Source organism: Lolium perenne, chromosome 5 (assembly GCF_019359855.2).
Source record: "Lolium perenne isolate Kyuss_39 chromosome 5, Kyuss_2.0, whole genome shotgun sequence".
NCBI classification, from domain to species: Eukaryota; Viridiplantae; Streptophyta; class Magnoliopsida; order Poales; family Poaceae; genus Lolium; species Lolium perenne.
The window spans coordinates 205,387,373-205,408,963 of record NC_067248.2 but is presented as its reverse complement, the minus strand read 5'-3'; the positions used below and the strand labels follow the sequence as shown (position 1 = coordinate 205,408,963).

At 45.1% G+C, this 21,591-nt stretch overlaps 1 protein-coding gene across 1 annotated transcript; it reads left to right on the top strand.

The window, feature by feature from the left end:
• Positions 1-5,772: 5,772 nt before the first annotated feature.
• LOC127301402 (serine/threonine-protein kinase RIPK) lies at positions 5,773-13,675 on the top strand. The gene is made up of 5 exons (XM_051331630.2): positions 5,773-6,295; positions 6,414-6,419; positions 11,643-11,772; positions 12,066-12,202; positions 12,820-13,675. The coding sequence occupies exons 1-5, from the start codon at positions 5,906-5,908 to the stop codon at positions 13,495-13,497; spliced, it is 1,341 nt and encodes a 446-aa protein (XP_051187590.1). The 5' UTR covers positions 5,773-5,905; the 3' UTR covers positions 13,498-13,675.
• Positions 13,676-21,591: the final 7,916 nt, after the last annotated feature.

Below are 21,591 nucleotides of genomic sequence, written 5' to 3'. Positions count from 1 at the left end.
TAGTATTCCATAGGAATGGCTTTTTTCGGAATAAATCTTACAGAGTATGATCTAAATAACTTATCTAGTGAAGATGTTTTGCTGGAAAGATACAGAAAACTCAACTTGGAGATCATTTTAGGGGATTCACCTCGAACACTTACTTAGAAAAAAACATTTCATATGTTTGTGCATGATGATAAGGTACATCGTAAAGGAAAATTTGGTAATGGATATAAACTTAATTTTGATGTCATGTTGGCTCTTCCACACATAAGTCCATCGACGCGAATATTATCATCTTCTTATCTTCAATTGGACATCCTATTACTTGTAATAAACAAAATATCCACTTATTTTCATCATTTATGCGTAGCACAATATGTATAAAAAATTAGAAAATTGGCCAACACCAAAATTCTATCCAACATATGAATGTAAACGCTGGATAACAAAAGCATCTAGAGCTTTTTCTAGTGATCCACTTCCTGGTTATTTCTTTATACTAGTTTTCATTTTTTATCGAGCATTGTTTCGTGAAACCGAATATAATTATGATTCATTGCTAATATATTTATATGCATATAATAATTTAACAAAACTAAAAATAGCATGCAATCGTAAAAATCTACGATTAAACGTACAATCAGAAATAGCATCTAGTAATAGAGGTAATTGTTTATTTTTGAGTTCAGCCATGACCTACGTCTTCTGGTTGCTCTAGGTGGATGCTTCACCCCTCGAAACCAACAGCATGTGTAGTATGACTGCTCCTTCTCATACGCTATGATTGTGTCCTACCCAATTTATGCCCTTGCGATTGGATGGAAGTTTTCACTATTAATAATCGTCAAGATACTCCATGGAGGGAAACCTTGGTGGATCAATTTTACCTTCTCATTGTCCAACACACACTGCATTGCGAGGTATATCTTTTCTACTTTATTGATGAGAAAAATCATCCATGCCTCATGTAGGCGCTCCTTCGTTTCAGCCTTCGGGACAAAATATTTTGTTTAATTTTGTTGCTTGACAACCTATACCCAAGTTGAAGATGACCTTTTTGGTAACACTTGGAATGACTGGGCAATTTATGGGATTAATGTATTAATGAGAAAAGGTATTAGTTGTATTCCCTTGAAATAGAGACAATGATTTTAGTTAGCTTATCAGCGTACTTGGTTAGGCAAAACCGCTATTGCACATAACTATGCATCGCTGTATAATGTTGTTCAGGGGAACCATAGATCTGTGGCCGAGGTTTTGTCGGTCACACCTTTGAATGTCGCGTTTAGAAGATCTTTTGTGGGAGACAAGTGTGAGGCTTGGCTTCATCTTGTTGATAGGTTGATGTTTGTCCAACCATCGGACGAGTTTGATACTTTCAGATGGCTTATACATGCCACATGGATGCTTTTCAGTCAATTCCATGTATCTTGACATGATGAACGATGGGCATGGTTTTCGCAAAAAAAAATCTTCGGAAACTCAGAGTAGCGCTAAAGATTAAAAGTTTTCTGTGGCTCTTATGTAGTTATGTAGATGGATAATTCTTATTCAGGAAAATATGGCTAAACGTAGTTGGAATGGGAACAAAATATGTTGCTTATGTGAGGGAGATGAAAGAATACCTCATTTTTTCTACTCCGTAGTACTTTTGCGCGTTTAGCACTACGGGAATACAAGACTTTGCCGTGTAACTATGCACGGCAAAGGCCCTATATGCACAACAAAAGGTCCGATATGCACGGCAAAGGCTTTGCCGTGCGACGCCGCATGACAAAGGTCGCACGGCAATGTTATTGACGACAAAGGCTTCTTTGCCGTGCAACTCGCCAACGTTGGCTTTGCCGTGAGACGCCGCACGGTAAAGGTCGCTTCTTTGCCGTGTGCCAAACATATTTTATCTAAAAAAAGCTCCAAACTGTCCGATCTGGGATTCGAACCTAAGATGCAGAGTAGGAAAATCGTGCAACCTTTTCACTGAGCTAAGTGTTCGTTTGTTGATAACTATACCTCACCACACCTTTTGAGCTGAGAAGAAATCCAGTTTTTACATCTTTGCCGTGCGCTTACACTAGGCAAAGGCTTCTTTACCGTGCGTTTGTTAAAAACACTAGGCAAAGGCTTGTTTTGCCGTGCGTTTGTTAAAAACACTAGGCAATGGCGTGCACGATGATGCCTTTTGTGCTTTGCCGTGCGCCTTGATACAGCTTTGCCGTCGATATTTTCTTTACCGTGCGCCCTGAGGGGTCTTTGACGTCCAGAGGTCTTTGCCGTGCGTTTTTCTTCATTCTTTGCCATGCGGCCATTCTTTGCCGTGCAGTTTTGTGCCATCGCACGGCAAAGTTTTTGCCGCGCAGACGCATGCGTAAGAAGCGCCGCACGACAATGCCTTTTTTCCCGTAGTGTAGTGTGGCGCATAGCATTCCCCTTGTGCATTTAACAAAACGGCTGTGTGCATCCTGGTTATGCAGAGGCTGGATGTAATTGCTTCTTAAAGTAATAAAGCATCCTTTATCGAAAAACATTCGAGTTGATGCCGTTATTAGATTTGTATATGGTCTCAGGATACAATCGATTATAGGTGCAACCAACCTGAGACTCTTGCACGAGGTATCTTCAACCGATAAGGTTGGCATCCTATTATAATACAGCAAAAGCAGTGCATAAGTGCACGTTGTAACTTAGTATGCATAGCTTTTTGCTAGCTCACTGGAGCTTTTCTGAATTTACTGAATCATACGCTGCAATAAATAAATAGTTGTGTGTGCAACTGTGCATCAATGAGTGCAGAGTTGAGGATTCATCTTTGAAAAAGAAATCAGCATACAGCGCTCTGTTTGATACATAATAATCTGTATACATTGTTTAAGACGATACACGATGCATTAGTATTAGTATGGGTACATGGAAGGAATTGATTCGGTTTTGTAGGTTCTCCTTGATTTGATTATGCTCTTATTTTAGCCCTAGAGCAACAAAATCCGCTCCAGTTACACAGAATCATCCCGTGTACACAGAGAGCTGAAGCTAGTGGGGACGTCGGCGCCACGGCCTTACGGTGGTGCGGCGGCTTTTCCCTTGACGACGTTGCGCTGCGCTGCCGGCGAACCCCACCGTCCGACGCGTGGTGCGCTCGTCGGCCACAAAGATGACGGCGAGGCTCCCCGGACCACCCCACCGAGGAGCCAAAGGAGGAGCTAGGCCAGTGGGATTCCAGTTGACTTGCCGGCCGTGTCGCCCAGTTGCCCCGCCCCGTCGCGTGCGCCGACGGCGAGGCCCGGCGCCGTCGGATCGGCTCGTGCGCTCGTTGGTTGGGTACAGTGAGAAGCGCGTGAAAACGTGGCTGCCGGATACGTACTGCAACGTCGCCAGATGATCCTTTTCCAAGTGTCGAATGCATGATATCCAGCTCTGCTTTATGTGCCGATGATGTCCTTCCTTAGTCATTACGATGTTTCAATTGGCTCCATGATAGAATTGCGAGGACACGCGTGAGACGACTTTGGAATGATCGTTATCATTGCCAACAATCGTGTGACTCGTGTGATCTGGTACTGAGTTCTTTGTTTGGCCCGTGCTTGCACTGCATATCTGGTACAGTCACAGAGTGCAGTGCCGAGCTGCCTTCTTGTTGCAAAATCAACCTGAACTTACCTCTCACGGAACCCTAGACGGGTGACCAGACATGGTGTATCAAGGTTTTACCGTTCCTTCAGGTAGAAACAGCAAGACCTTTCATCGTCCAAAGCCCCGCGAAAGACAAACCCGTGCACTGCCGTAACGCCACCACTAAACTAGAATCAGAATCTGAGAAGGATCTAGAAACTATTATCCACCCCCTCGTGTCTTTGTAGGATGAGTGGATGACTAATCATCTATATGTTCAGTTACAAAAGGGATGAGCTGTATGTACGACTATGAGTTTTGACTGCATACTGGAACGTTTCTTTCCTTCTCCGGGAATTTTCTCGGAACAAGTTTCAGAAAAAAGCTAATTTAATAATCCCTCGGGGAGGAAGCAGTTTGCACGTAATGTATAATTTTACCTACTTGGTCCATTTTAATTTTAAAATGAACACTTCAGTCCACGTGCATACTTAAGATATTTGGAAACGTAATCGTATGGAGATCTCAGAAGATTATTTCAACTCTCTGTCTTCGTGGCATATTTGAATTCAACCGACAGGCGGACAAAGACAGGTCTTATCCCATAAGCAATGCTAGTTACTTCGGGTTTGCTTAGCTGCTGGTTGTGGCCCCATAATTGAAAGGAAAATATTTGTTGTAGTGGACAAGGTGTTCTCTACCCTACTTGGGATCTTCACCTAGAGTTGATAGAAGATTTTGTTAAGGGTGGTTCGGATATGGCATCTCATGGGCATGGAGCAGCATGCAGTGTATCGTTCAACTCTTTCAGGCCTTGTTTGGTACTAGAGTTTTAGTGGGGATTAGTGGGGATAATCCGCTCCAAACTTTAAATCCCCACTTATCCCCAATACATGTTTGGTGCTAGAGTATGAGAGAGTTTAATCCCCACTTATCCCTACTTATCTCCACTTTTTCCCCAAATTTTAGTGTAATTTTTTCAATCCCCAATACTCTACCTCTACCTAGTGGATTGGGGATGGGGTTTTGTGGGGATTGGGTGACAGCAGAGATTCACCCAATACTCTAGAGTATTATCCCCACTAATCACCACAAAAACACTAGTACCAAACAAGCCCTCAACATAATTTCTTTAACTATTCTCTTGGAGAAGCACCGAAAGATCCCAGAACCCACCTATACCAGGTTCTACGATGTTTTTTTCTTCAAAATGGGGAGTTAAACCCCAATTTTTGCATCATGATGATGCACACTGTCTTTTATTATAAAATCTAAAATATTTGATCTTACAACTCTTACAACTCAATCATCGCCTACAGTTGATATAAGAATCAACTAGCGAAACAAATAAAACATAATATCACTACACATCATTGTAGCCTCCTAGTATGACGCCCCTGGCGCAAGATATCCTGAGCGATCGTCTGAACCTATACCAGGTTCTACGAAGTAAGCAACGGAGAGAATGTTGGTACTAGCTAGACATAAATGAGTACAAGAGTATACACGAATAAATTTGGAGAAAAATGTCTTTTCATGTGTGTCCTGCACAGAAGAAACAAAATATTGGAAGCAAATTTAAGTATTTTTTGCATTTCTAGAACCACGGTTTGTGATTTTTGTGTAGCTAAACAGTACAACCAATTCAGCAACACTTAGCAGGAATGTAGAGTACATGTGTATGTATACACCCTAAAGAATTCAAGAAAATTGAAACTTTGAAATGTCATTTTCGAACATTCTAAAATACCTTACTCAGTGGAGCTTGCTTGCCAAAACACTGGAAGCACGATGCAGTTGAGACATATGCTGCTGAGATGATGCAGTTGTGGCACCCAGGTACTTAAAACACAATATTAATTGCATTGTTGTCCTTGTAAAATTATTTTTTTCGTACTGCATGTCTGTCCTTCTTATTGTGTGTAATCATGCACAAGTTAGCAAAATGTTTGAAAACACTGCTACAACACAAATAAAGTGTTGGTGTGCATCTTTGGATTCGGATACAGAAATCTGGGGACACATCTCTTCTAAACATTCTCCCTCCTCGTTTCCCTATTGGCAGCAGTCACATCACCGGTGGTTTTTTTCTTCCCTACTGAAGCTAATTGGCAGCCAAGGTTAGTTGGCGCCAACGCTTATATAAAGGCCCAGCCACACACGAGCCTCTCCTCAAGTCTCCCCCTGCTCGGTAACCACCTAAGCGCCCCTGCATCCACAGTTGACAGCTCCGGGCAACATATCCTGACCAACTGGTCGGCTGCCTTCGCCGTTGATACATCGATCCGCCTAGGCGCACTTCTTAGTTATTCACATGGCTGCGCAAGCTTGGAATCCATTCTCGTGCTGCGTCCGAGGTGCTGTAACGACCGACGACGACGACAGCTCGTACCGAAGGCGGAGAGGGAACGGCAGCTCGAAGTCGTCTTCGAGAGTGTCGTTCACGAGCCTGAGCTCTGGGACGCTGTCGCCGGAGGACCTGTCCTTGACGCTGTCCGGCTCGAACCTGCACGCGTTCACCTACGCCGAGCTCCGAGCGTCGACGGCGAACTTCTCGCGCGCAAACTACCTCGGCAGCGGCGGGTTCGGCCCGGTGTACAAGGGCACTGTCGACGATGAGCTCCGGCCGGGGCTGCCCGCACAGTCGGTCGCCGTCAAGTACCTCGACCTGGAGTGCGGAACCCAGGGACACAAGGAGTGGCTGGTGAGTGGGAAGCAGAGTCCTTATTGTTGGCAATGAATGTGGAAGATCAATTGGATTAATAATTGATGTTTTTTTCAGATGAATAATTGATGTTGAATTATTTCGGAACTTTTTGCAGGCAGAGGTTTGTGAATCTTAGGGTTGAACCGTACGTGGAGCTAGTACGGGTTACGTGTTAATATATAGGGGTATAGAAGTACACAACGAAACCGTATCCAATACACAGTTTGTATGGTATACGAAAGGTAAAACAAATACAACTCTAACACCCTCCCTTAATCTAAACCTCGGGAGAGGTTGAGATTATGCTTAAACTTTTGTAGATCTTTAACACCTAAGGTTTTTGTGAAGCCATCAGCTACTTGGTCTTTTGTAGAGATAAACCTGATGTCAAGAAGTCTTTCAGCAACTCTTTCTCTAACAAAATGAAAATCAATCTCAATATGCTTGGTACGAGCATGAAACACAGGATTAGCAGAAAGATAAGTTGCTCCAAGATTGTCACACCAAATACAAGGACGCTGCCTTAGTGGTACTCCCAATTCACGAATAAGTTTCTCCATCCATATTAATTCAGTAGTTGCATTAGCTAAAGATTTGTATTCTGCTTCCGTACTAGAGCGAGAGACTGTGGCTTGCTTTCTGGCACTCCAAGATATTAAGTTTGGACCAAAGAAAACAGCAAAACCACCAGTGGAACGTCTGTCATCAATATCTCCTGCCCAGTCTGCATCTGAAAAGGCACTAAGTAGAGTAGATGATGATCTATGAAACTTGAGACCAAGCTGAATAGTTCCTTGAATATATCTCAGGATGCGCTTCACAGCTGTCCAATGGGCTGTGGTGGGAGCATGAAGGTACTGACAGACCTTGTTGACAGAAAAAGATAAATCTGGCCGTGTCAAGGTCAAATACTGCAATGCTCCAACTATGCTTCTGTAATTTGTACAATCCTCAGAGCCAAGAGGTGTACCATCTGTCAATGAGAGTTTTTCTGCAGTAGACAATGGAGTTGGACATGATGTACAGTGTAACATCCCAACCTTTTTTAGCAAATCCTTAGCATATTTCTCTTGTGTCAAAAGAATTCCATTTGAGCACTTCTTAACTTCAATGCCTAGAAAGAAATGTAACTCACCCAAGTCCTTAAGAGCAAAGTGAGTACTGAGATTATGAAGTAAGACTGTTGTTGCTTCATCAGATGAACTCACAACAATAATGTCATCAACATATATAAGCATAAACATAGTGATACCTCTCTTGTTGTATAAGAAAAGAGATGTGTCAGCCTTGGATGGAGTGAAATCCAACTCTTGCAGTTTGGAACTGAGCCGCGCATACCACGCACGCGGTGCCTGTTTAAGACCATACAGTGACTTATCCAATTTGCAAATATAATGCGGAAAGCGAGGATCAACAAAACCAGGGGGTTGCTTCATATAGACTTCCTCCTCCAGAACGCCATGAAGAAACGCATTCTTGACATCTAGCTGTCTTAGATTCCACCCTTGAGACACAGCAATTGATAACACAAGTCTAACAGTTGCAGCCTTAACAACAGGACTAAAGGTATCCTCATAATCAATTCCGTACCTCTGTTTGAAGCCTTTTGCAACAAGGCGTGCCTTATACCTTTCAATGGTACCATCTGCGTGCTTCTTTACTCGATAGACCCATTTGCAGTCAATAAGATTTTTATTTGCACTTGGTGGCACAAGATGCCAGGTTCTGTTGTCCATCAAGGCTGTATATTCCTCTGTCATTGCCTGTTTCCATTGAGTATCAGCAAGTGCTTCATTCAAGTTGTCAGGTTCTCCTGCAGCAGAAAATAAACCATAACGAATAGTTCCATCAGTGTATTGTTTTGGTTGGCGAATCCCTTGCTGAAGACGTGTAGTCGGTCTTCGTTGAGCTGGCGCTGGCGTGGCAGTAGCCACAGGAGAAGCCGCAGGAGAGGCCGGCGAAGAGGATCCGGCCGCACTGTCCTGGCCGACAGGGGAATCAGCTCCGCCTGCCGTGCCTGATGCTGACGCGCCACGTGACGAACCAGGAGTGGACGCAGGGGGTGATGATGGCGAGCGGGACCCAGGCGGAGAGGAATTCCCGCGCTCGACGATGTCATCTTCCGCATGTGCGCGGCGGGACCCAGCTTGGTCGGGTGCAGGGTTGGAGACAGGGCGCGACGTGGCGCGACCCGAGGAAGGCGACGCAGGCGAGGAAGGTTCTGTCCCTGCAGCAGAATCTGCTTCGGGATCCGCGCCAGGGGAATTATGTGGCGAATTAATTTCTTCATCATTTGAGCTCAAATCTTCAGTACTGGCATCAGAAGTTGAGCGATTTTCTTCAGGGCTACCAGCATGAACCTGTGTAGGATTAGTAACAGGAACAATATGCATAGGAAGATCAACATGTGCACCCTCATAATTAGCATGCGATGATGATGTGAGATGTTCGGGAAGCAACAAAATTTCTTTCCTAAGTTGGGCACCAGCATTAGGATGTAATGACTGAAAAGGAAAAATGTTTTCATCAAAAACAACATCACGAGAAATATAGACGCGCCCTGTGGAGATATCTAAGCATTTGACTCCTTTATGAATAGGACTGTATCCAAGAAAGACACAGCGTTTTGAGCGAAAGGAGAGCTTGCGTTGATTATAAGGGCGAAGGTTTGGCCAACAGGCACAGCCAAAGGTGCGAAGAGCATCATAGTTGGGCTTGACTCGAAGAAGTTTTTCAACAGGAGACTGAAGATTTAGGACTTTGGTGGGAAGAAGGTTGATTAGAAAGGTAGCAGTGAGGAAGGCTTCATCCCAGAATTTCAAAGGCATAAAGGCATTGGCAAGAAGAGCAAGGCCAACCTCAACAATGTGTCTATGTTTGCGTTCAGCAGAGCCATTTTGTTGATGAGCATGTGGACAAGAGACATGATGTGTGATACCAATTTTCTGAAAGAATCCATGAAGTTTCTCATACTCACCACCCCAATCAGTTTGCATAGTAATGATTTTGCAACCAAATTTTCTCTCAACAAGTTGCTGAAAATTAAGAAAGACTTGATACACATCACTCTTTTGCTTAATCAAGTATATCCATGTAAACTTACTATAGTCATCAATAAAACTTACATAATATTTGTGTTTGCCAACAGAAACTGGAGCAGGGCCCCATACATCAGAAAACACTTGTTCCAAAGGAACAGTAGATACACTAGTAGAAGTGGGGTATGGCAACTGATGACTTTTTGCTTGTTGACAAGGATCACACACATAGGGATTTATTTCTGGAGAATATGGGAGATTATTCTTTCTAAGGACTTGCTGAACAATGAAGGACGACGGATGACCTAGACGACGATGCCAAGTGGATGAAGACGGCTTGATGGTGATGAAAGCATGCTTGTCAGAACCAGCAGTAGTGGGCACAAGAGGGTATAAGCCGCCATGACATGGACCTCTAAACATTGTTTGCTTGGTGGCCAGGTCCTTAATCAAAAAGAAAAATGGGTGAATTTCAATAAAGGCATCATTGTCTAGAGTGATTTTATGAGCAGATAATAGATTTTTGGTGGCACTAGGAACATGAAGAATGTTATTTAATTGAAGGGAACTATGAGGTGTATGCAATGTTGATCTACCAATATGCTGTATTGCCATACCTGTACCACCTGCATTGTGAACTTGATCGCGACCTCGATAATCATCATGAGTATGTAGCTTGTTCAGCTGCCCAGTGATATGATCAGTGGCGCCAGTGTCCATATACCAATTTGTATCAACGCCATAGGCTCCTTTTTCAGCACGGTCACGGTCATTGCGGCGATCATCATCATCATCACGATCAGAGTAGCGCCACCAACACTCATTTGCAGGGTGACCATACTTGGTACAGATTTGGCATGTGGTATCAACAAATCGTGTGGGGGTCCGGCCTCGACCACGACCTCCCTTGGGTGCACCACGGTCATCACGTCCGCGGCCACCACCTCCACCATCACGGCGCTGAACATCACGGCGATCATCACGCCTGTAATTGCCACGGTCACGATCATCACGTCTCCAATTTTCGCGATCATCTCGACGATCACGGTATCCACCTCCACGGTCATCACGACGATAGTCGTCACGGCGGTCCCGATAGCCACCATCACGGTAACCACCATCATCTCTGTATCCTCCACCCTCACGACGTGGCTCGTTTGAACGAGGCGGAGGACCTCCACGAGCAGCAACATTGGCAGAGGTCTGAAAAACAGGATTAATCTGATTGGACTCAGCTAGCAAAACCTCACGATCATCGAACGCTTGAAGCTGAGCACACATGTCCGTGAGGGTGGTGTTGGGTGTGGCGTTCATTGATGCAACAAAGGGGGTATAAGGCCCCTGAAGTCCTCCCAATATGTATCCTTTTAACTCATCATCATCAACTATTTTCCCGGCGGCGGCAAGCTCAGATGCAAAGCCGCGCATCTTGGAGATAAACTGTGGCACTGTCAGCTCTAATTTCTTGGTATTGGCAAGGGCACCTCGAAGCATATTAACGCGAGAACGAGACTGAGAGGTAAACAGACCTTCAATGGTTGTCCAGACTTGATGAGCAGATTCGAGACCAACAACATGAGAGAGGAGATCGATGTCAAGCCCTTTCACCAGGTAGCTCAGGACAGTTTGATCTCGGGCCAGCCAAACAGCGTAGGCTTCATTGGGAACAGTGGACTTCTGTTTCTCGCTGTCTTCAACTTCGAGGGTTTTGGAGGGAGCAGCATCAGATCCATCAAGCAGACCGAGGACTTGAGCACCACGAAGGGCTGGGAGGACTTGAGTTTTCCAAAACAGATGGTTCTGGCGGGTGAGTTTCTCTGTAGGCGGCGATCCAAGGGCGGCCGCAAGATTCGCGGCGGCGGTAGCAGACGAAGACGAGGCCATTGGTTGTTTGTGGGATGTGGTGCTTCACGGCGGCAAACAGCGGCGGCCGGGCAAAACGATCTAGGGTTTTTTTTTTTCTTGGTTTTGGGTTTTGGTTTTCTGAATCACGATCAAGGACGATCGGAAGGGTTGTCTGTGTTTTCTGGTTTGGTGTTTGAGGCTCCTGGCGGCGTGAGGCGGCCGGAGAGTTTTGTGGTTGTTTGGTGCTTCACCGGCCAATGGCGGCGGCGGCGAATTGTCGGCGAGACAGCTAGAGGGGAGAAGGCTGCTCTGATACCATGTGAATCTTAGGGTTGAACCGTACGTGGAGCTAGTACGGGTTACGTGTTAATATATAGGGGTATAGAAGTACACAACGAAACCGTATCCAATACACAGTTTGTATGGTATACGAAAGGTAAAACAAATACAACTCTAACAAGGTTTTCTTTCTTGGTCAACTGAGGCACAATAATCTGGTGAAATTGATCGGGTACTGCTACGAGAAGGAGCACAGGATGCTGGTCTACGAGTTCATGAGCGCTGGCAGCTTGGAGAAACACCTCTTCAAAAGTGAGTTCTTCAGTCCAACAAGCTCCGCTAGACTTGAGCACCTATATGCGCGATGAGCTGTTCTTGTCCCCTGCCTTTATTCTCTAAATTTTCTTTTCGTTAAGTCAAGGGGATAAAAGTGCATCTGTGTGCCTTCCAATGGAACACATGTCTTTCAGTTTAATACCGAATTGCTCGTACAAACTTATTGGTGCTTACAATTGGATATGTAACTCCTTGTCAGTGTGGATGAGGAAAAACTGATCTCCTTTTCTGTTTGCAAAGGAACTGACCTGTACATCATATTTTTTCAGGTATCAGTGACTCTCTACCATGGATGACAAGGATGAAGATTGCCGTCGGCGCAGCCAAGGGCCTCGCCTTTCTCCATGATGCCGACCCACCGGTTATCTACCGTGACTTCAAGGCCTCCAACATCTTGCTCGACTCGGTAAGCCACCAGCTGCCAGGCTTTCAGTTTCATTAAATGACTTATCGGCACAAGTAAATATAGTTGTTCTAATCTTCAGATAAAACACTAAACTGAAATGTCTCCCTCATTTGGGAACAACACGTCACCTCTGAAGACTGTAGAATTACCACAGCGCCCAACTAATAAAAAATAGAGTTTGGGCCCTTCCAAATTCAGGGCTTCCCAAGAGTAGTATTTACAACAAAATGTTTTGCTTGTACTTTTAAAAATTATTTTGAACCCTCCTTTCAAAGGTTACTAGTCTTGGTTGGCACAGCATCTCTGACTTGACTCGAACTGCAAATCATCGGATGCATGCGAAACTTGAGAAATCCAGTCCGTCATACGCATCATCCACCCAATTTAAAAATATCTAGCCATTACCATGTAACTTACACAAATAGACAACCTACTGATAGGCAGTGACATGTGAACAGTGCCACTGATTACAAAACTACTAATGGCATATGGTCACTACAACCAATATCTGAGTTCGAATAGTTTTTATCCTGTTTATGTGAGTTCAAATAGTTGTATCTAATCAATGGCATATGTCTAACTTTCACGTAATCAAGTCTCGACATATGTTATTTCAGGACTACAACACAAAATTATCTGACTTTGGGTTGGCCAAGGATGGACCACAGGGTGAGGCGACGCATGTCACAACACGTGTCATGGGGACACACGGGTATGCAGCGCCTGAGTATATAACGACGGGTCATTTGACCGCCAAGAGCGATGTGTACAGCTTTGGCGTGGTACTTCTAGAGCTCCTATCAGGGCGGCCATCGGTGGACCGTGCACGACGACCAAGGGAACAAAACTTGGTGGACTGGTCCAGGCCATACCTTAAACGATCCGATAAGCTGTACCAAGTCATGGACTCGGCCCTTGAGTGCCAGTACTCGTGTAAGGGTGCTAAGGTGGCTGCATTGGTGGCCTACAAGTGTCTTAGCCAAAACCCAAAGTCTCGGCCATCCATGAGGGAGGTTGTCAAGGCATTGGAGCCAGTACTAGGCATGGACGATTTCTTCCCCGTGGGCTCGTTTATTTTCACCATCGTTGTGGAAGAGGACAAGGCGATAGACATGAAGGTGGAGGTGGAGGATAAACATCAAAACCATCAAGATAGGCATCGACAAAAATACCCAGAATCAACAATTCACGCCGATATTATTCTCCATGGTCAAAATGACAATGCTACTGGATTCAGTAGTACCTTAAGGCGGCAACAGAGGACATTAAGTTACCATAGAGAAAGAGGTTCTTAATAGTTTGGAGTACAATAGGGAAGAGAGGTAGGGATATATGATACAAATATGTTTATGTATACGATTGAGATGGGATGCAACATCAGATATATTTCTTTCTTCTTTCCCGGTAGTGCAACAGGTATTAGATGAAACATGTAATTTTTGGTTTGGATTTTTACAAGGTTTGTTGTTCAAAGATGTGGATAGCTGAATGAGTCTAGTTAACAACATGTCAATTTCTCATTATCTATACATTAAATCATTGGTCCAATGGAGAAAACCATTGCCAAGAGAATGCTAATCTAAAGAGATATAATTATGCAAATGTATCATATTTGTTCAAGAAAAATGCAGAATTAACGCAAGATGATACAATATCACTTCTTGATGTTGATATCCATAGCTAATGATAGAAAGATGGATTGAAATTTATGACTTGGGACAATTACTAGTACTGGACGGTCCTTTTAAGGTACCCATGGCACATGGAAGGTCCTTTCAGTGTGTCATGCAGAAGTTCACTGCAGCCCAAGATTTTGAACGTCAGCACATCCCCCACTGGCCCGTGGAGAAAAAATATCGCACATGTTTGAGAACCTAAGAACGAATGCCATACCATGCAAACCTTTCCATTTGAAGGAAACGTGTAACTTAAATGTTTGATTAATATATAAATGTTGCAACCGCCATGGACTAGTATGTGCACATAATTATGTCATCCAGAAGGTTGGCACTATCCTTGTATCACACAGTCTTGTCCAGAAAAAATCGTGTGCTCTATCATCCAGAATGTTGGCACTATCCTTGCACATCGCACACAGTTTTGTCCTAAAAAACCGTGTGCTATGTATTACAAAAATATCTACATTTGCACAAAACAAATAAAAAAGAAAAGCAACAAAGTCAAGGAAACATAAAAAAAGAAATTTAAGGAACTAAACCCAAAACAACTACTCTTATTACCTTACATAAGTGGATAACAGAGAAATAAAATGAAATAGTTTTCTTTAATGGAAACAAATATGTAAATTTATTTAAATTTGATCAATAGCTTAGTAACGACATATCTTGCTAGGATCTGCATGATAATAGCATCTCCTTGATTAAGATGTAATTAGTAGTCCATGAGGATGCACAAAACTGATGCAAGAAATTCCAAAAATGAAACTCCCGTTAAATGTGAGTTGGAACTAACATAGGTTTACACGGTTCTTGCCCTCTCTTGGAGGTACGTGGTGTTTGGACAAAAACTAACCGTCTGGTTAGCTTAAAATCCATAATATGCACTAGTTTAATGAAAAAATACTAATAAATTAGATATTGATTTTAAAAAAACTTGCTTCATAATATGGCCTACCACGTATGAATATTCTTGGATTTAAGATAGAGGAGGTCAAGGGCAAGCTACGCCTATGTCGCAGATACGTTCAAACCGACTTTTCTTGCGACTTATTTCTCATGTGAAAATCATGTAGCAGCTGATGACATGTGGAGGTTGAGTGTGTGGGTAGAGAAAAAGTTGTTCCTCGAGACCAAAAGTTATTTTTATTTACATATTTGAATATTGAACTTTTTGAGCCTCTGGCTATTATTTAATCATACTATGTTTTTTCACTTATTTATAATTTATTTTTGCATAAAATATTGATTAGAATGTTTTTGTATTATAGCTACCAAAGTTATTCAAATTATTATAAAATTAAACATTAAGTGCATCACTCTTGGTTATATAATTCTAATATAAGTCATCACAAACACTCTTTTCACTAATTAAATTGAAATCTTATTTCAGCATGGTAGGTATGTTAGTATTTTTCTACCGCGAGTTGCTATTTTCGTATTTCAGATAAACTTTAGATCGAGATGTTTCCCTTGAGAAGAACATTTATTTCAAGTGTATCCTTTTGAGTTCTAAGAAAAATAAAATAAATAAACACATATATTTATGTTTCACCTGCTGTCGGTGACGAAAACACCCAGACCCATGTCTGTAAGTACAAAAGTATTTCCAGTTAATAGTGCATCTATATATTTTTGTGCCTATTTCAGTATTCTTAAATTAATTGAACCACGAGAATGCACATGTCTAATAAATATTTTATTTGATACTTCCAAAGTACAAGGGTATAGACAAAAACGTAGAGTTGGAGGAGAAGCATCAAAACTATCACCAAAACCATTAAGGTAGGCACTGACAAAGATACCCCACCCCCATCAACAATTCACGCTGAAAAAACTGACCTCCTATTTTGTTTGCAAAGGAACTAACCTATGACATCATCTTTTCCACTTATCAATGACTCTACCATGGATGGAAATGATGAAGATTGCTTTCGGTGTAGCCAAGGGTCTCGCCTTCCTGCATGATGCCATCCTGCCGGTGATCTACCATGACTTCAAGGCCTCCAACATCTTGCTGGACTCGGTAAGCCGCATGTAAATTCCGGGTTTTCTGTTTCATTAAACGGCTCATCTGCACTAGTAAATAGTACTCCCTTCGTTCGTATTATTTATGACGGACATGCATTCATGCTCTACTAATACTAGTCATACATGCATACTTCTTCTTCATTGGAATATATGATGTGATGGTAATATAGCTAGTTATCACTATTTTCTCTTTCCCCAATTAATGATATAACATGTCATCAAAATGTTTAGTTCGCTTTGCAAGTTGTTGATGTTACTACCTATGTTAACTAGTAATGGAACAAAGGATATTGAGTTACCATAAGAATAAAGGTTCTTAAGAGTTTGGAGTACCGGACGGAAGAAGGTCGATCAGGTTATATGATACAAATATTTATGCAGGATTGAGTTGGTATGTAATGTTATAATGGTTTTTAGTAGTAATGTTATGTTTCGTTCTTCTCTTTCCGGTAGTACAATAGGTATTTAGATGAAACATGTAATGTTTTATTTGGATTTTGAAAAGATTTGTTGTTCAAAGATGTGGATAAATGGGTGAGTCAAAAACATGACAATTACTCATTATTTGTTGTTATCACCAGATTTTGGCCAAATCAGGAGGTGGGCCGTAAGGGAGATGGGCTTGGAAGATTACGCGTGGAAGATCTCTGAGGCGGCCTTACACGAAGAGTTTGGGCTAGATTGCCTGTGTATCTGTATTATAATAGATCGCATCTTAGATTAAAAGTTAGAGTTTGTCTCGTGCACGGTGGGGATTATTCCCACGGTAGAAAGTCCCCTGGACTATAAATATGTATCTAGGGTTTATGGAATAAACAACAACCAACGTTCAACCAACAAATCAATCTCGGCGCATCGCCAACTCCTTCGTCTCGAGGGTTTCTACCGGTAAGCATCATGCTGCCTAGATCGCATCTTGCGATCTAGGCAGCATAAGCTTTATGTTGTTCATGCGTTGCTCGTACTGAAGCCTTTTTGATGGCGAGCAACGTAGTTATCTTAGATATGTTAGGGTTAGCATTGTTCTTCGTATTATATGCTATCGTCGTGCAACCCTTGCATATCTAGCCGCCCTCACACCTATCTTAGGTGTGGGGGCGGCACCCCGCTTGATCATTATTTAGTAGATCCGATCCGTTACGGTTGCTCCTTGTTCTTCAAGGATTAGTTTAATATCTGCAATAGTTAGGCCTTACAAAGGGTTGGAGGATCCAGCGGCACGTAGGGTGTCGTTTGCTAGTCCTAGACAGGATGTTCCGGGGATCAACCTCGTGTTGGTTTTTAGGCCTTGTCTAGGATCGGCTTACGATCACCGTGCGTGGCCGCGAGGCCCAATCGTGAGTAGGATGATCCGATTATGCGGTGAAAACCCTAAATCGTCGTAGATCGCATTAGCTTTATCTTGATCAAGCAGGACCACCATATATTCGTGCACCTCGTACGAATCATGGGTGGATCGGCTCCTTGAGCCGATTCACAGGATAACCTGAGAGCCGATCGAGGCTCGTATTTAATGTTTACGTGTATGCCATGCAGGAAACTAAGCGAGGCATCTCCATCACCTTCCTGACCAGGTATAGGTCAGGTGGCACGCCCTTGCATCAGCATCGGACGTGTGTACCAGAGGCTTTGCGGGCCGTCGCTCGGAGGGACCAGGGCCAGCCGCAGCCCTAAGTTGTTCCCGGCTCTACTGTGTTGCCCGTCGCTGCCCGCCGGTGGGTTTTGACCGCAACACATTCTGGCACGCCCGGTGGGACAAGCTTCGACATCAACCACCTCGCCATCTACATCTGAGATGGCGGACGGCACTCCAGTCACGTACGAGGATCTGACCGACGAGCTCAAGAAGAAGTATGACGAGGTCAAAGCTATCCTCGAAGCCGATCTCATCGGCTCTTTTCACAGAACCCGTTCACATGGCATCAGGTGGAAGGGGTTCTCGCCTGATGGTGCACTCGATGGGATAGACCTCTCTGCCCCGTCAGAAGAACGCACCAGGTCCCTGCGGCAGGAGATCAACTACTTGGTGGCTCACTCGCTACACCGCCACTCTGAGAACCTGGTAAACACGTTGGAGCGTGTCGCTCTTCGGGTGATCCAGGAGATCATGAGGCACCAGTACTCGCCGTCAGGACCAGCTCTCGGGACGCATCAAGGAGAGTTGCCACTCCGGTCCGTCCACCGCTGCCATTTGCGTTGGCAGCACCAGAAGTGCCGAATTCACCGGCATTCGTCGTCTACAAGATCGGTGGTGACCCTAGTGACTGCCAGTTCTTGCATGAGGCGCCTAAGGAGATCCCTCACGGGTACATGTGCACGTATGTGCCAGATTGCGGTAACTGGGCGCTCACAAACCAGGCCACAACATCAGGGACTTCGGGAAAACAGAGGAACGTCGGCGACAGATCTTGAGAAGCGTACGTGGCTAACTAAGTACGCCACCCCGACGAACCTCCGAGCTCAGCTCCTGCAGTTGGCTCAGAGCTGGAAAAGCAAGCATGGCTGGCTAAGTACGCCACCCCGGCGAATCTTCAGAGTTCAACTCCTGCGGCCAGCACGGCGGATCAGATCAGTACCATACTAAGAGACCAGTTCGGCATGGTGCCGAAAAGGAGGGCAATCGGCTATTCCAAGCCGTACCCCGATGAGTACGAGATGATCCCGTTACCACCCAAATATCGGCTCCCTGATTTCTCCAAATTCAGCGGATCAGATGGCTCCAGCTCCATCGAGCATGTGGGCCGATATTTGGCACAGCTAGGAACGGCCTCAGTGTCGGATCCACTACGCGTGAGGTTCTTCTCACAGTCCCTCACGGGATCGGCTTTCGGGTGGTACACCTCGTTGCCACCAGACTCGATCCGGACTTGGAAGCAGTTGGAAGAACAGTTCCATACGCAGTACCACTCAGAGGTTTCCGAGTCTGGCCTTGCCGATCTAGCACAAATACGTCAGAAGCGTGGAGAAACTGTGACAGAATACATCCAACGCTTCAGGAATCTTAGGAACCGATGTTATTCGGTTCGTGTGACTGAAAAGGAAGCAGTCGAGTTGGCAGTGGCGGGCCTCGCAACACTGCTCAAGGACATGGCCTCCCAAGCAGACTACCCCTCACTGGCGCACATGGTTCAGAAACTGTCGGCATATGAACAGCGCCACCCGGACCTGTACCAGGACAAATTCAAGCGTGCAGTAGTCCTGGTCGAGGCAGAGGAAGACGAAGTTTCTGCGGGAGATCAAGAGGTAGCAGTGGCTGAATGGACTCGGGGGGCAACCCCCGTGTCCTGCAAATGGGTAAAGCCACCAGGCCCGCCCAGGGGATTCGATTTTGACGTGACCAAAACTGAGCAAATCTTCGACCTCCTGCTCAAGGAGAAGCAGTTGACGATTCCCGAAGGTCTCAAATTCCCCACGGTACAAGAGCTGAACGGAAAGCCATACTGCAAATGGCATAACTCGCTCTCCCATGCCACCAACGACTGCAGGGTGTGGCGTCAGCAGATCCAAATGGCGATAGAAAAAGGACGTCTGATTTTCAACCAGTACGCCATGAAGGTCGACACCCAACCCTTCCCCGCCGTTAACATGGTGGAATGCACTTACCCTGAAGGTTGCCAGCCAGGGTCCTCGTTCAGCATCAACATGGTAGGACCTGGGCACCACTCTGGCAAGGATGGAGACGAGGGCAGCTGCTCTCGTAGCAAGGACACAGAGGAGGCCGCTCCACGCGATCGGCTCCGTCATGATGGCAAGCGCTACGTCACAGAGGGAGAAGTGAAGAACATAAGATATCAGCGACCCCTCTCTGATCACCTCCTCAACAAGTATGTGAGTCAGTATGACCAACGCCGGCGATCCAGCGATGATGATGAAAGAGATCGTCTGGCTAGAGAAGCCAGAAGACATCGTCGGCATGATCGCGATGAGGAGGAGCACGAGCGCCGTGCCAAAGGAAAATCAAGGGAGCAAGACGACAACGATAGGCACTGGGACTGCCCCTTCTTCAGACACTGCTGGGATTCAGGAATGAGCCGATTACCCACAATCGGCAATTGCCCAGAATGCAACCAGAAGAAGAAGGAGGCAGCCAACGTGTCCGTGTTCAAGCGCTTAGGGCCTCTCCCGCCACAAAGCAAACGCGCTGAGTCCCCTCGGTGGGAAGATCTCGAGGATTCAGAAGACGAGGGACAAGAACAAGAAGAAGACAGGTACCACCGGCCAAGGTGGTGCCCTGATGGACTCAGCCGTTCACAAAAGCGCAGGGTTCAGCGATTGCGCGGCCTGGAGGAAGCCGAAAGGTTGTACTTGCATACGCTGAGGAAAGCACGACCTGATCTGGCTGCGAAAGTTCAGCGAACCCTGGACGAAGAGGGTCGTCCACGGAAAATGGAGTGGCGCCCCAAGCAAAGGAAAGCCGATGATGAAACATCGGTTGGCACAAACATGGTGCTCGTCCTTCCGACGGAGCTTAGTGCTCCACGATTAAACGATGCACTCAAGGTGGACGACAGCGAGTGCATCGACATGACAAAGGATGAGGTTGGGATGGTCTGGTCTACCGGCCTGACCAAGTAGCAAGGACAAACCGATGAGAAATGTGGCGAGGCCGATCTTTTGGATCGGCCCAGATTATCTACGAAGTAACGTTACGAAACCTTCATTGAGCGCTTCAATCAAGATGGAGGCCGATTCCAGCAATCGGCCAAAATTATCTTCACCACATGTTCTGCTTGTGTTCAGCATCAATCTACTTGGCAGCGGTTTTTTACGTCGGCTAGTAAGTTAAAGAAGAATCAACATTGGTCCTACCAGAGCCGACGTGCAAATACAATGCCTGGGCTGAACTAACAGAGCCGATATCTGCAGTTACCTGACAGATTCGACTCGGGGGGCACCTGAACCAGATGATCAGATGAACATGCACAGGAGAACATGTGTGCAGTAAAACATTGGGGGCCGATAGAAAAATCGGCCCCGTAAAAAAAAAATCTCTAGCCGATGCAAGGACATCGACTTTAGAATGAAAGGAGGTACAGCTGATATGGAGCAGTTGTTATCCTAGGAACATGAGCACAGCCGATGACGAGTCAAGCGGCTATGGCGTTTTGCCTGGCATGGACCGAGCCGATCTGATCAGCAAGGCGCAAAGGAGGAGTTGGGAAGCTGTTATATTTGAAGTTTCTTGGTTCAAGGAACGGATTTGCTGATCTTTCCAAAGCTTTTCAGTACAACGGTTCTTCCAGAAATCAAGAGGCTCGGGGGGCAGCTTGCCCTGAAATATCTTTGCTCTGGAGAGCCGATTTGTTTGGAATCGGCTGGTTCTGCATTATAACTTGGAAACCGATGGCGACGTATTTGGCTCGCTTCGGATGAAGCTTGGGGGGCAACTCGCCCGAGAGGTTCTTGGCTTTGGGAGCCGATTTTGTCAAAATCAGCTGGCTCTACATCGCAACTGTTCTGAAGAATGATGCTTTTTGATTATAGAGTTATCAGATTCAGCAACAGTTCCGGGGCTCTCTTAAAGACGCCCGCTCAAGCTCGAATCGCCGGTCTGCTGCAGTCGGCTGCACCCAGTGCTATCATCGGCAGAGCTGGCTAACTTGGAAGGATGACTGAATTGGCCTGTCTCGCAGATTATCGTGAGAAACCAAGGCGTGGCCCCATCTGGTCAGTGAGCATCGG